This window comes from Danio rerio, chromosome 14 (assembly GCF_052040795.2).
Source record: "Danio rerio strain M-AB ecotype USA chromosome 14, GRCz13ab, whole genome shotgun sequence".
Taxonomy (NCBI): Eukaryota; Metazoa; Chordata; class Actinopteri; order Cypriniformes; family Danionidae; genus Danio; species Danio rerio.
In genome coordinates this window covers 16,210,001-16,226,762 of record NC_141034.1, presented here as the reverse complement: position 1 = coordinate 16,226,762, position 16,762 = coordinate 16,210,001, and the positions used below count along the sequence as shown (strand labels likewise).

Genomic DNA, 16,762 nt, shown 5'->3' with positions numbered 1-16,762 from the left:
CAATCTCATCAGCAAAGTGGAAGCCAGCAGACACTAGTTTACTTTATTTTAGCTGCCATGCAAAAATGAGATTGATAGTGAGATTTATTTGAAGAGTGAATAGTACAGTAGGCTATAATACCTTATCAAGTGTTTCCTTATTTTTATCACAGTTACATTTCTGCTTGCATTAGTTTTTGTTTAAATGCTTTTAAAATAAAATGTATTCTTTACATCCAACATCTATTCCAGGGGTGCCTTATAGTGGTGTAAACCCCTTTACAAGGGGTGTTACCCCTGTGTAAACTCTAGCCACCCCTGTGGCCAACCCGATATGATTTTGCTGTTGACATTATTTATTTAAATCTACTTACATAAATGCAATACAATGCAATATTTCAATAAATAAATAGCAGCCACTAAATTATTGTGGATTGATTGGTGCCACTGACGTAGCTGGCCTCTTCTGGCCCCCCTTAAGAAAATTTTCAGGGGGGCACCACTGGTCTATTCTCTGTCTTTAAGTGTTTGAAACTGAAAATATCTCATCATATAAAACAACCAAAAATGTTATGGTTTATTAGATTAAACATTTAATATGTAAGTCTATTTTAGTATTTTGGTTATTGTTATTAAACAGTGCAGCAATTTGAATCATATCAAAAAGCATGAAAGGAAGAGGGAACACGACACAAATTGTGAGTTTGCATATAATCTCTGAGAGCGCTCAAGAAAACTTGTGTGTGAGCAGTGCATATTTGAGAGCGAGAGAAAATTTGAGAACTCGCAATCAGTTTTGTCCACAAACAGAGGAAATCCGTGCACGAGCATCACACAAGGTAGAGAGCAAAGCTCTTCAACGTTATGTGAAGAAAACAACTTTATTGTTTGTATGAAGTAGCCTACTTCATTAACAATATGTGCTACCATTTTACATTGCTGCTAGACAGATTTGCAACTCCATCTCTTTAGCACACACGAGATTCAATTGACAAAATTCCAATTTCACTCAATTTAACTTTGCAGCATATACAGGAGTTGGTCTACTGCTACCACATTGAGGTTATGTAATTTTGGTTAATCACAAGTTGATCACCGAAGACATAACATAGCACAACTAAACTTAATGAATTAGACAGCAGTAGACCTGCAATTTCTGTGTGATGTGAGGCAAAATGGAGTCTTTTTTTGGTGGAACTCGTTCTTGTGCATTATGCTGTGGAGACGAGACGCAGCACTGTTCAGTACTTTTTCAGAAAATTGCATTTGTATTTTTATATATCTAAGCAATGTTCTTTAATAAAAAAGGTTTGTTTAATTAATACAGATCTTACAACCATACCTAATCTGTATATATTTTATTTTTCTGTTAAAAAGACTCGAAAAGACTCGAAAATCAAACTGCAGGACTTTGGACTTGACTTGAGACTTGTTGCCTTTGACTCGGGACTTGACTCGGGACTTGCCTGTCTTGACTCGGGACTTGACTCGGGACTTGAGGGCAATGAATTGAGACTTACTTGTGACTTGCCAAACAATGACTTGGTCCCACCTCTGGTTGGTCCTCTTCTAACTTCTTCTATGCAGGTATGTAATCTTGATGTACTTTTTGATGCTCAACTTAGTCTGAAACCTCATTTTAAACAAATAACAAAAATCACTTTATCACTTACGAAACATTGCCCGCATCCATCCTTTTCTCTCAAGCCTGAAAGGCTTGTCCATGCTTTTATTACCTCACGTTAGATTTTTGTAACTCTTTATTTGGGGGTCTGCAGCCAATTCACTTTTTTATATTAAATTTTACAATATGTTCATAACTTAGCCGCACCAGTGTTAACTCATACATCGTCTCAGTCACACATTACCCCTGTACTCCAACAGTTACACTGGTTGCGTGTTAAGCCACACATAATTTTTAAAACCTTGATTCCACCTGATTATAAATGTGATCTGATATCTACAGCATCTTCCTATGGTTATTTATGTTCCGCTTCGGGGATCACCTCGTTTCAGCCTCTCTGGAAACTTAGCACCATGAGAGGTAGGGCATTCTCGTACCTAAATTTTAGAATGCTCTTCCCACAAATGTTAGGAATGCCAGTTCCTTGAACTGTTTTAAGAAACATCTTAAAACTCACCTTTTTAGTGTTTATAATTTATGAGGCTTTCTTTTTAATTTGTATTTTTGCATTTCATGTTTTATTGCATTCTGATGCTCTTGTTAGCGATTTGAGTCTGAGAAAAGTGCACTATAAATCAAATTCATTAGGGGTTCAAGCGCGAAGCAAATTTTTTGCTCTTCTTATTATTGTTTTTTCTGCCGAAGTTACTATTGCATAGACCATAGAGATGCGCGGATGGGCTATTATTTCATCCGCAACCGCATCACAAAACACATCATCCGTCCGCCATCCATCCGCACTAACATTTTTGACCAAATTTTAAAACCGCACCCGCCCGCCATCTGCTGACTGAGCTCTTTATTTGAATGGCTTATTCCTTTTTATTATTAAATGAATGTTTCTTTATTGATTATTAGAAAATAGAGAATAACTTTAATTTCATGCAGTTAATCCAAACGTGCAAGTCAAATCCAGCATTAACTGACGCTTTGAAGTGATGCTATACAATACGAGGACGTGTCTTTTCACTTGATTCGATTCCTCGGTCCTTGAGTCTTTTACTTGCGTCCTTCCCTCGCATCCTATAGGAGTGGAAAGACGAGGAAAGAAAGCAAGGAAAGGAAACGAGGATACACAAATAAGAAATGAGAAGCACCCCTATAAAGCTCTCAGAATATCAGTAGTGAACTCCGTCTCAAATTGGCGCACAGGGACAAAAATAAATAAATAGCCTAAATTAAACGCACTGTACTGTACAATTTTTTTAATTATTATTGTAGCCTAATAGAAAACGCATTTTGACACATCATTTCAACATTCAGACGAGAGCGCCTGGGCTCAATGCGCCCTGCTGCACTGAAGGAGCGCTCGCTCGCAGCACTTGTTGCTGGAATGCATAGAATTCTCTTAGCAAGGTGCTGTAGACGTGGGAATGACTGCCTTGTTTCTCCCAAAAGGAAAGTAGATTTTCCTCTGCTGATCCGTCTATACGGAAGTTTGTAGATGAAGACTTCTGTACTTCATCCAGAATAAGTGTATCCGATTCCTCCTGTCATTCTGTGAAGTCAGTCTTAGGCCTTTTCCTTTGTGCGCCAGCTATGTGTACAAAAACAGTACAACCGCCCACCACCCGCCCGAATTTAATTCAAATATAATTTTTCGTCACGTCATCCGCCCGATCCGCGGTTTATCCGCGGATTCCGCGGCTGTAACCGCCATCCGCGCATCTCTAATAGACCAAACCGTAAGGCCTACAGAGCTAAAACCTGGTCAGATGGTAGTACTCGGATACACTACATGCTCAACAAAAATCAGCCAAATCGGACCATAGGTGGCGCTATGGTGCCAAAAACCAACATTTTGGACATTTTTGGCCGCCATTTGTACACTATTTGTCATGGACTCAAAAAACTAACATATTTGGAATCCCTAGGATAGCCCGGACAAAAGTGGAATGACTCAGATTTTCCGTACATTGGAAAGATTTTCCGCTACATCGCGATTTGTCCGAAACCTACTTTTGGGAACTTGTCCTAGGTTTTTAGCCCAATCTAAACCAAACCAGTTCAGAAATGTTCTCTGGAAACTGAATATCAATAATTATCAAAAAAACAGACTTTGGCCACATGGTGACGCTATAAATTTTAACCCAAACCTTACGCCGATTAGATCAATTAGCTTGAAATTTGGCATGTAGTGTCTTTGACCAAGTTGTCATGACATATTATAAAAGACATTGGCTTATCTCAAAAAACATGGCCGCCATTAGCTAATTAAAATTGAGCAGCTATTAAACTAGGTTAACGATGAGTGATTGAAACAAAACTCGGTGGGCATATTAGACTCATGGTCCTAGAGGTCTGTAAGAATTTTGAAAGAAATCAGCCTCTAGGGGGCGATTTTGTTTTTTTTTTTTGAGGAGGTAATTGATTGGATATTACACAAATTGCACAGCCACACAAAATACATATCATATGATAGGTCTGCTTGTACTGAACAGTTTGACACTAAAACCACTGCTGTTACTCAAAATATCTATTAATAAATCATCAATATATGAAAAACCTACTTTTGCAAACTAGTCCCTGGTTTTTAGCTCAATTGCACCGAAACCAGTGCTGTTAGAGTCTCTGGACTAAGTAGATCAATAATTATCAAAAAAAAAAAAAAAAAAAGTTAAACCTTTAATTTTGTCTAGCTGTAACAGGCTCATCTAAAAAGTGGGCGTGTCCACATGAACCTATATGCCTGTAAACCTATAAGGAAAACTCAAAACATCACAGAAATTGGTGAGCATATGTGGCATATCAATGTGAAGAAACATGCAATTTTTTGTGGAGATCAGACAATAGGTGGCGCTATAACAGTAGAAATGGTCCTAAAACATGCTAAAATGCGTAAAAAAAGCAGTAAATGGGCTTCATTTACACACTTTTACAAGTTTAGTGCAAGCTTATCACTGAAATTATTTACATGTTACACTTTTTGTCCATTTTGGATATTTTAAAGGTCTAAAAAACACATTTTTTTTTAATATTCTACAGTTTTAGCCACTATAACAGACTTTTAATTGTCACCTACCATATTTAACTACTAGATGTCAGCACAAGACCACTTATTATTTGTTCCATTTGCATTCCTTTTTTTTTTTTTTTTTACATTTTTTAATTAGATTTTTTTTAACATTTTTAAATTAGATTTAAATGAGATTTTTTTACATTTAGAGTTAAAAGTAATGTAAATTGCATTAAGGAATGACATTTGGACATTATGCAAACACTGTTATGCATTAAAAATTTACTTTAGTCACAGTTTACCTCTATATAACAATTCTAAAAGGCAAAAACTGGTGCTATAATTAAACACCTTGTTTTAAAACATATATTCAAATAATTACAAAAAGTGGCTACTAGATGGCAGTAACAGACCACTTATTGTTTATATTACTGCTGTTGAAGCAAAGAATGCATTCTGAATCCCAAATTGACATGGCATAAACACGGTTAATGCATTTAAGATAACATTTTTTTAAAGATCAAAGTTAAAGCTTGTCACACTTTTTACTCTGTAGATATTTATTTATTTTAATAAAATACAAAATTTTTATTTTATATAGTAATAACATGCTCATTTATAGAAGGAATTTATTTATGCACACAAAAATGGCTGTAATCACATAAATAAATTACACTGTGGCCACTAGATGACAGTAGGAGATTACTAATAGCTTATTTCACTGCTCTTTTGTAATTTTATTGTGAAGAGCAAAAATGGCCAAAACTCATGAATGAATTAAAATATCTTCAACTAACTTGTTACTCATTTGCAAGAGATCAATCTAAGATCATAGCATAAAACTTGTAGACATTGGCCACATGGTGGCGCTATACATTGTAAAATCACTGTATCTAAGTAACCATTTATCTGATTAACTAGAAATTTGACATGCATTGTCTTTGACTAAGGTGCCATGACTATATCATTATATCATAGGGCTGCTTATACTAAATAATTTGACATAAAAACTGACACAAAAATGTCAATAAAAAAAAACGAAGTTGCTTTTTCGGATTGTGTAATCAAACATTAGTTAGCTCAATCTATAAACTCTAATACTCCAATCATTTATTTAATTGTTGAGTAAGCTACTTACAGACTTCCTAAGTGCTCATTAACCTTACGCTGCTAAAATGCTTGAACCCCATTAATTGCTGCTTGCAGCTATATTTACTATTATTATTAATGCAACTTCAAAAACAAACAAAAGATGCTTACGTATAGAAGGGTCTGACATGATCACCATGACATAAGTGTTGGATGTGAAAACATCAATAAATGCAGCAAAGTTTGAGTTTCGTACTTCCATGCTCTGGAAAGAGGCAGCAAGCTTACTGTGGGACAAAAAGAGAAGAAAAATTATAATGACATTGTTCACCACCTACAACTACTACATAAATGGAATTTACTTCACCTGCAGCTTAGTTTGAACTGCTTTATGATGTTACTGATCTTCTCAAAGCGATGAGCATCCCGTTGTTCCTTGCACTGATAATGAGAGATCACCTGACAATTAAAAAAAAAAGAAAAATTTTAAAGACCATTTAAAAAACACGAGGTGATGACCAACTATAAAGTGAATATCTTTATTCCATGTACAAGTAAAAATGTATGCAGATACATAATTCTATATGTAAAAGCACTAAGGTTTTATTTTGGTACAAACCAGGAATGTAGCTCTTTCAAAAAGTAAGACTTCATCTGCCTCAATTATCTGAGCAAAGTTCCGGAGGTTGCACTCAAGCTGCTGTACATTAGGAATTAGCTGATAGACAATACTGGACCATGCCTTTAGACAAAAGCAGACAATGCAAAACTTACTTTCAGCGTATCTAAAATGCTAAGGAGGTACTGAGAAAAGCAACTGATCTTACTTTATACAATGTCTCATCCCAAATAGATGTTCTAAAGCAGGTGCAGGACAGCGGACGAGACAGTCTTTTCAGATCCTCCTCACGCTCTTTAAATATCTAAATAACCACAATGCAAACACATATACAAAAACATTAGTTTCCTGATATACATAGACCTTAAGATGACATTGTGCCAGTATCTTACCAAATCTCTCTGATCCTCCTGAACCAGGTCCATCTTGTGTACCAGACAGAATATCTTGGCATCAGGTGAATTCTGCAGTATGGCTTCCAGACAAGACTGGTAGTAATGCATATCTTTCTCTAACTCTCGGCTCTCCACATCAAACACATAGATCAACACCTCTACATTTCGAAAGATGTTGTCTCTCTGACTTGTGAAGTAGTTTTCCATGAAAGTATCCTGACTGTTGAATATATATATAATTACACACACATATATATATATATATATATATATATATATATATATATATATATATATATATATATATATATATATATATATTTTTTTTTTTAGAGATAGAGCAAACATGAGGGGAAAAAATACAACATACCTTACATAATCCAACAAATCAAAAGTAGTAATCATGATACTTACCCACCACAGTCCCACAGGTTCAGCACCAGATTTCCCAAAAATCGCACGTGAGAGTGCTCCACATCAACTGAAATGGTAAGTTAAGTTTAAAAGTAGAAAGTTAAAGTTATTTTGCTGTTGTACACTAAACGTATAGCAGTATTACACAGTATTGCAAAGACAAGCATAGCACATACAGTAGCACTAGCAGAATATCAAAGTTTGTGCGGCTGCCATGGACACGTGCTTAAACTAAAACTCTAAATCTTTGCAATGAAAAAATATTCTTTAGATAACATTATCCAATTTCAGTGTTAATCAGATAAAATCCCTAGGAGGAGTTTGTTAAAATACATCACCTTGAAATGGCAAAAATGCACTTTTTTGGAAGAGGAAGCAAAAAAAAAAAAAAAAAAAAACTAACTTCCTGTTGGCTTTGACAATTCACTCCAAATAACTTTTTGTAGCTTTTGGCATGTTTGATGTGTGTAATAATTTTCGTATGTGTGTGTGAAACGTAGGGCTGGAGGATATGGCAAAAATTTATATCACAATATATTTCTTAAATTCAGTCGATGTGATATTATACCGATATCGATATGGACAATACCAAGGAGACAGGAAAAAACTCCCAAAGACGCACACAATAGATGTCTGTACCTACAAATGTCTGCAAACTGAATATGCAAAGTCTATAACACCTCTTATAACTTTTTTTTTTATATGTATAAATACGATACAAAAAATATGTGCACTTTTTATTTGTTTTAGCCTTTACAAACAAGAAATGTAAAATAAACATTTAAATAAATAACACTCAGACTCAGCTTATTTCTAAGCTGTGTGTGTGTGTGTGTGTGTGTGTGTGTGTGTGTGTGTGTGTGTGTGTGTGTGTGTGTGTGTGTGTGTATGTGTGTGTGTGTGTGTGTAAATAATATATAGACATAGATCATGGAGGTTAATAACATACTAGAATCATGCCAATAACATGCTAATCCATGATAGAATCATGCTAATGACATGCTAATTCATGCTAGAATCATGCTAATAACATGCTAGTCCATGCTAGAATCATGCTAATAACATGGTGACATTTGCATGCATTTAGCGTGAGAGTCACGCAATTGACGTTATTCTCACGCCACACATTCATTTTCTCACGCAAAAATCATCTCCTTGAAATATTTTTTTTAGTTTTAATAAAGACGGTTTTAAAGACTTTTTTCGGTATATAAAGATGTTATTCTCTGTGTGCAACCGAATCAAGACTGGTGAAAGCCATGTAATCAAAAACAAACCAACGCATGCGCGGAGATGGCATGCCTCTCGATCCGCTCCTGCTTGCGCTGACACGATACTCTTGTTCCAGGTACGGAAATGAATCCCAGTTGTAAACATTCATGTCAAAAAAAATATGCGCTGCTCACATGCCACTTATGCATTGTGTTGTGCAGAGAAATGCACCCCTGGCGTAAAATTTCATAGACTTTTATTAGGACTCTCAGTCTTCTGTAAGGCAATTGTTCACTGTGTTATTAAAAAGGTTGTATCAAATTCAGTTAATAGATGCATATTTCAGAGGGGGTGCATTTTATGGCAGGGCTAACATCCTTTTATGTAGGCTACAGGTGTCAGCCTGCATTGAGATTTGAAAGTTTAAAGTTTAAACAATGTGATGATCTTATTTCGACTAATTGGTCCTGATAGATTTTTTTGTATGAAGCAGAAAGGAGGGATGAGGTCAGGGAGTTTAAACTTCATTCAGTCATTTTCTTTTCAGTCCCTTTAGTAAACTGGGGTCGCCACAGTGGAATGAACCGCCAACTTATCCAGCATATGTTTTACGCAGCAAATTACCTAATTCTCGGCCATGAGTCAGGTCTAAGACAACACAAAACAGATAATTTTAGAAAACATTTTTTGTGTTCTATACAATTGTCTATATAATTTCATTTTAATATAAATTACTATATGTTTATGCAAAAAAATTCTTAAATAATCTTAGCATATCACTTCAGTCTTTACATTGTTTTCTAGTTACATTTAGAATTTATTTTTTATTTTATTTATTTAGAATAGAAACATAATTGGATAATAATAAAAAGAATAATAAGGATACTTTTATTTATAATAAATATTTTTAAAAGTATTTATTAAAATAATATAATTATAAATAAAATAATATAATTATAAATATAATTTATAAATAAATAGGGGCGTGGTTTGGTGTGGCCGGGGCTTGTTGGCATAGGGGCGGGGCATAAATTCTCACTTCAAGCTAAAGCCAAAAGTTGGCAGCCCTGTCCTGATTCATGCTAGAATCATGCTAATATGTACCAGAATCATGCTAATCCATGCATCATGACAATTACATGCTAATTTACTGTATACTAGAACCATGCTAACAACATGCCAATTCATACTAAAATCATGTTAATGACATGCTAATGCATGCTAGAATCATGCTATAAACGTGCTAATTTGTACTAGAATCATCATAGATATATACATTAGATGTCGCCTACCCTGTTGTTGTCTATTGGAAGGAATGTATCGTGGAGGACTGTGGCCATCCAAAGCCAGAGATATACACATATATTTATGATCAGGAGTTTTCCTGGATGTTAGTATGCAATTTTTTTTAAATTACGAAAATTAAAATTTTGCATCACTTTTCTACATTGATGGATCAGTGATCGCACAGGCATTCCTGACAAAAAGCTTGTGTTTGTGTGTACAGAAATGTACTATCCACCCTCCCTGTTAAATTTGATCTAATCCGTGTCCTGAAACACACCTCCTCTCCTGCTTTCACTTCTCATACTGACGAAGGGAGCGTTTCGTTTGAGAATGAATCTCCGTTATGAACGACTTGTTCACTAGACGACAATAATACAAGTTTCTGGCACTGCAGCATCTCGTTGTCATATTTCTTTTGCATTATTTGCTGATTTTATTCAACAAAACTAACATAAGCCGAGTATTTAGTGCGAGTTGGAGCTACTTTGCCTTAAGGTGAATGCAGTAAGTGACTGTATTATCATCAATAACGTTACCTGTTGAACACAAAAGTTCATAACATACAAAAACGTAAAAAACTTAATCTTACCTATGGAATGTTCTGCCTTTGTGCTTTGTTTTCTTTGTTTGCTCGTTACTACACCCGTTGACAGCTATAAAGTCCCGCATCTTCACGTAATAACCTTGTCTTGACTAGTGCGGTTAAATGACACTTGTCCTGGGAGCACTGTACCAATGTGGCAGCTCTATTGATGCATGCTCAGGGTCCCTATGCAATATCTAGTGTATATATCTATGCTAGAATCATGCTAATAACATGCTAAATCATACTAGAACCATGCTAATGCATGCTAGAATCATGCTACTAACATGATAATTTGTACTAGAAATATCTATCTATCTATCTATCTATCTATCTATCTATCTATCTATCTATCTATCTATCTATCTATCTATCTATCTATCTATCTATCTATCTATCTATCTATCTATCTACAGATGTTACTACTTCAAAATGTTCCTTTTGCCGCCATTCATACCGCGGCGACGGCGGCAATTGGTGCACCAGTAGCTTTTGACCGCTGGGTGGCACTTTAACCACAGATATTCAGCTTTGCATTTTCACAATACTAAAGAGACAGTTCTATATGCGTACCTTATGTGATGTGATGTGTTCAATTAAAATGTAATTTTGATTTAGTTTTCTTAGTAATATAATAACATAATAACATGATCTTACACTTTACTGTATGTTTTAGAAAATATACATGGTGAGAAGTATAGCCCTAGGCTGCAAAAAGCAAATATAAGTATTAAGTTCTTTAGCCTTTATTCAATTCAATTCAGCTTTATTTGTATAGCGCTTTTACAATGTAGATTGTGTCAAAGCAGCTTCACATAAAAGTTCAGTTTAGTTTAGCTCAGTTTAGTGTGGTTTAAATTATTACTGAGAGTCCAACCACTGAAGAGCAAATTCATCAATGCGTAGCTCTACAGATCCTGAACCATGCAAGCCAGTAGAGACAGCAGAGAGGGAAAAAAAACAAAATTCACCGATAGGAGAGTGAAGAAAAAAGTTATCTTTAGTGTCCTATTAAATTATGTTGGGGTGAAAATAATGTTTCGATTTCTTTGACCATCACAGCGATGTTATTACCTAAAATCTTAAATGTGCGCATATGAAAAAGAGCAAAATAATTTTATCATGCCAGTGGAGCACATCACCTGATTGTAAACTTGTGATCACCTGAACTTACTTTATCAGTAGGCTATTTATTATTTATTACAGGCTACGTTACAAATATTTAACCAACTGGCACCTAATGTAAAACACTCTCATGTTTGAATAAATTAATTAAATAAATGGGCATATCCGCACGCAAAGTGAGCCGCATATTATTTATCGTCTGTTTATTTTCTCTGTTTATTTTCTCTTTCACACGCATGTAGAGAAATAAATAAATTTGCCTGTTTAAAAAAAGCATTAGGTCAACTAATGTATAATAATAATAATAATAATAATAATAATAATAATTAGCTATTAGTAATTACCTATATCCATAATGCCGGGATGTGTGGTGCTTTGACTCGATATCTAGGTCAAAAGCAAAATTGTTACCTGTTGCATGGCATAAGCAAGCCTATAGTGTGGAAAAATATAAGTTTACCAAAACCATCGTTAGCCAACTAAGGTCCCATCATTACAAACATAGTTTGTTGATTTGCCGTTTCCCAAAAGTTAGTTTATAATAGTTTTTACATACAGTATTGCATAGACCTAGTTTTTATCGGACAAATTAACGCATGGATTCTGAGTTATTATTTAAAACATAAACCTGCGTTTTAACGACGGATGTGAGTCTCACAAAATACTTTTCAAATAAATGTTTTTGTATTATTATTACTTAATGTGAACAACACTTAATAAAAATTTAAATGTATTTATTTCACCACTTATTGGAAAAACTATAAATTACAGTGCTTCCCGCACTTGCAGTGGTAGCCGGATTGAAGCACATTATTTACACACTTCACTTTAACTATATGCGATAAAAAAAAAACATAATTCCACTTTTAATAATAATAATTGTATTTATTATGACACTTTTCTTTTTTCAAAAAATGAACAATTTCAATCTCGAGGAGATACCGACAGCTTGATTTGCAGTATTTTTTAACATGTTAGAAGCGGGCAGCAGACACGGTGGCTGTATAGACGGGCCGGCACAGAAAAGCATGGCTGCCGGTGGAGGAGCGGCTGTCCCCACATTGCCCTCAGCAGCTGATTGAGACAGAGCTGCACTTCCTTACTGAGTGCACTAAATCCTCCAAGATCCGGGAGAAATTCTACCCGATAATCCAACACATACAAAAACAACTTTAAGTTCCTGTCGAACAGAAACTGCCCATCTTACTGGGGGAGTGTGTGTGCTGCTGTGTATTCAACCAACAATACCCGCTCCACTGTCTCCAACACACAAATACTGGAACTCTTTATTTGTGGACTTACTTTTGGTAATAGGCTACTATCATTACCTTTACCCTGTTTAATGTTATCAAAAATCTATTTTTATTTTTATTATTCTATTTTTATTATCTTTTTTTTATTATTCTATTTTTTTTCTTTATTATATGTTATATTCATATTTGTTTGCACTACTGCCCTTTTTGCACTGTCTTGTTTGTACACTGATTTGGCAAGAATGTACAGTTATTTGTTTAACTTATTTAAAAGTTACCTTTTAAACGATGGCTGTAATTTATTTCAGTATTCAAACATTAAATAATGAATGCATCAAGTGAAATAAAATGAATATGAAACAACACATGGATATAAATATAAAGACTATTATAAATAGCAAAGTGCTGCTCTTTTTATCTTTGTATTTTTATAATTTTATTATTGTTATTTTTTATATATATATATATTTTTTTTTTTTTTTTTTTATTAGGTTTTTACATGGAATATCAACCATAACAGTCATTTTATAATTATCCATCCATGTTAGTGTTTACCCTACCCCAACCCCAGTTGAACATTTCCCTCCCTCAACAGCCTCTGTTGAAAAAAAAAAAAAAAAAAAACAAAGCAAAACATAAAAATAAAATAATAATAATAATAAATAAAATTAATAATTAACCATGATAAAAAATTTTTAAAAAAATAAATAACTAAATAAGATGAAAATAAATAATAAATATGTTTTTATTCCTATGTTATTGCTCAGTTTCAGAATCAAGAGAGTTTGCTAGTAGATAATCTAAAAAGGGGCGCCACAACTTGTCAAAGGTCTTTAAAGAACCAGTAAGTGATAGTCTAATCTTTTCCAATTTAATACAAGTAAACACTTCTTTTATCCATGCATCAAAAGATGGTGGAGTGACATGTTTCCACTTTAAAAGAATGAGACGTCTCGCTATTAAAGTAGTAAAAGCTAAAGCCTTTTGGACCATTACTGAAAGGTTGGCATCTACTGCAAACCCAAAAATGGCCAAAAGTGGATTTGTATCCAGATCTATGCCGAATGCATCTTTTAAAGTTTTAAATATTTTAGTCCAATAAACAAATAATTTGGGGCATTCCCACAACATATGGATGAGATCCGCTGGTGATTGTTTGCACCTATTACATGCATCGCTGACAGAAGGGTATATTTTAGCAAGTCTAGCATTAGTGTAGTAAACCCTGTGTAGGATCTTACATTGTATTAGCCCATGTCTTGCACATATAGAAGAGGTATGTGTGAGCTCAAGAATATGCTCCCAGTGTTCATCAGAGAACTGAAAACCTAAGTTCTCTTCCCAAGCACCTCTGGCTTGATTTGCAGAGCTTGGGTTAATATTGTGATTCAGGTTATAAATGGTAGAAATGCAATGTTTTGAGTGTGGTTCAAGCTTTAATAAGTTATCTAATGGAGATTCAGGAGGTCGATTTGGAAAATGAGGAAAGAGTTTTTGCACAAAGTGCCTGATTTGAAAAAAACGAAATAAGTGTGAATTAGGTAGATCAAATCTTTTAGAAAGGTTATTAAAGGATGAGAAAATGCCACTCTCATAGAGGTCATCGATTGTTTTTATGCCCTTATTAAACCATACTCTGAAAGCTGCGTCTGTATTAGATGGTGCAAAACAGTGGTTTTTAAATATTGGAGAAAGGATGGAGGACCTATGTAAACCTGTGTGTTTCCTAAATTGAGTCCATATCTTAATTGATTGGGATACTACTAAATTTGAGCTGACCTTTGCAGGTAACGGTAATTGAGAGGATAAAACAGAGCTCAGAGAAAGGCGAGTTGAAGACAGTTCCAGATAAACCCAACACGGAAGTTCAGAACTTATATTGTTCCTCCAATATAAAATCTTTTGAATATTGCAAGCCCAATAATAATGTAAGAAATCTGGAAGTGCAAAACCCCCTCTGTTTTTAGGGAGCTGGAAAATAGATTTCTTAATTCGAACTGGTTTATTTCCCCATAAAAAGGAGGTGATACATTTATCCAAATCTATAAAAAACTTTTTCTTAAGGTAAATTGGAATGTGTTGGAATAAGTACAAAAACTTGGGAAGAACAATCATCTTGATTAGGCTTATGCGTCCAGCAAGAGAAAAGGGAAGTTTGGACCAGCGTTCCATGTCAGATTCACAATTTTTAAGTAACGGGATAAAATTAGAGACATACATTCCACTTAAAGATTTGGTCACAATGATACCTAAATACTTAAATCCATCAACTGCCCATCTAAAAGGAAAAAGTGAGTGTGTAAGGTTTTTTGCCAGAGGATTTAAAGGGAACAGCTCACTCTTATGAAAGTTAATTTTGTACCCTGAAATTTTACTAAACTGGTTTAGAATGTTCAAAATAATAGGGACAGCAACCACTGGGTCAGAAATAAAAAGTAAAAGATCGTCCGCATATAAGGATAATTTATACTCTCTATCTAGTCGTTTGATACCTTTAAATTTAACATCCTCACGAAGCCAGATTGCTAAGGGCTCAATGGCAATGGCAAAAAGTAAAGGCGACAAAGGGCAGCCCTGTCTAGTGCCCCTCTGGAGCAAAAAAGGAGTTGAAAACACACCATTTGTTAACACAGATGCTTGCGGAGAGACGTACAACAATTTGACCCAGGAAATGTACCCATCATCAAAACCAAATTTCTCCATTACACGAAATAAATATCCCCATTCCACTCTATCGAACGCCTTCTCTGCATCAAGGGCCAAAACCACCTCTGGTACATCTGAATCGGGCATATTGAGAATATTTATGAGTTTCCTTGTGTTAAAGAAAGAGTGTCTTCCATTCATAAAACCTGTCTGGTCACCTAGAATTATTTGGGGTAGCACTTGTTGTAACCGCAAGGATAAAATCTTAGTTAGAATTTTGTAATCCACGTTTAATAGTGAAATGGGCCTATAACTGCTACACAAGAGGGGATCTTTATCTTTCTTGGCAATCAAAGTAATTGTTGCTAATGATAAGGTGGGAGGTAAGTAGCCCTTAGAAAAGGCTTCGTTAAACATGTTCTGTAATGCAGGGGCTACTGATGTAGTAAATGCCTTATAGAACTCTATGGTGAACCCATCAGGGCCTGGTGACTTGCCGCTTTGTAAAAGTTTGATAGCTTCTACCACCTCAGAGATTGATATTGGATCACCAAGGGTCTTACTGTCAATCTTAGGGAATGTGATCTTATCCAAGGGCCACTCCCCACAGTTACTATCTGATGGAAGCTCCGAAGTATAAAGATCTGAATAAAACTCAGAGAAAATGCTATTAATTTTATTTGTGTCATGGAAAATTTCTCCTTGTGGTGACTTTATTCCTGTAATCAGCCTTGATGTTGCTGATGCTCTAGCTTGATGCGCTAGTAATTTACCTGCCTTATCACCCATTTCAAAAATTTTTTGTTTAGATTTAAGCAGTTGAACTTCTGCATTATTTGTGGTTAAAAGATCAAATTCCATTTGAAGACGAAGCCGTTCCTTATACAGATCTTTGTTCGGTTTAGCAGCATACTGATCATCTAAGTTTTTTAAATCCTTCAAAACTGCATCTAATTTCAGCTTATTGGCTATATTTGTACCAGATATATAGGAAATTATCATGCCTCTTAAGTATGCCTTAAGCGTTTCCCAAAGGGTCCCTCTGCTAATGCCTGGTGTGTCATTAATTTCAAAAAATAGGGTAATTTGTTCTGACAAAAATTGTTTAAATTCCTCTCTAGTCAAAAACAGAGAGGGAAAGCGCCACGGTTTGTAAAAAAATTTAAACTGAGAAAAATTTATATCAACAGAAGTAGGAGCGTGATCTGATATTACGATGCTATGATATTCACAGCTCGATATATTGGAAAGAAGTCTGTTGTCTACTAAGAAAAAATCTATTCGTGAGTATGAATGATGAACGTTGGAGAAGAAAGAATAGGCCTTACTAGTGGTCTGTTTTGATTTCCAAGGATCAATTTCCAAAATTTCCAAAATTTTGGCTGAGTTGGTTAATGAACTCGGTTTGTTTGAGGATCTATCTAAAACTGTGTCCTGAACAAAGTTAAAATCACCCCCTAAAATAATATATCTATTTTCAATATCAGGAATAGCTGAAAAAAAATTTGATATGAACATGT

General features: G+C 34.8%; 1 protein-coding gene across 1 annotated transcript in view; it reads right to left on the bottom strand.

The window, feature by feature from the left end:
* The window catches only part of rraga (Ras-related GTP binding A), a 149,668-nt gene that overhangs the window by 43,450 nt on the left and 89,456 nt on the right, over window positions 1–16,762 (bottom strand). Inside the window, exons 5-10 of the mRNA NM_199714.2 lie at window positions 7,137–7,203; window positions 6,720–6,942; window positions 6,536–6,631; window positions 6,328–6,450; window positions 6,076–6,167; window positions 5,880–5,995 (exon numbers count right to left, since the gene is read on the bottom strand). Of these exons, the coding sequence (NP_956008.2) occupies window positions 5,880–5,995; window positions 6,076–6,167; window positions 6,328–6,450; window positions 6,536–6,631; window positions 6,720–6,942; window positions 7,137–7,203 (717 nt within the window). The remainder of the gene's footprint in view (window positions 1–5,879; window positions 5,996–6,075; window positions 6,168–6,327; window positions 6,451–6,535; window positions 6,632–6,719; window positions 6,943–7,136; window positions 7,204–16,762) is intronic.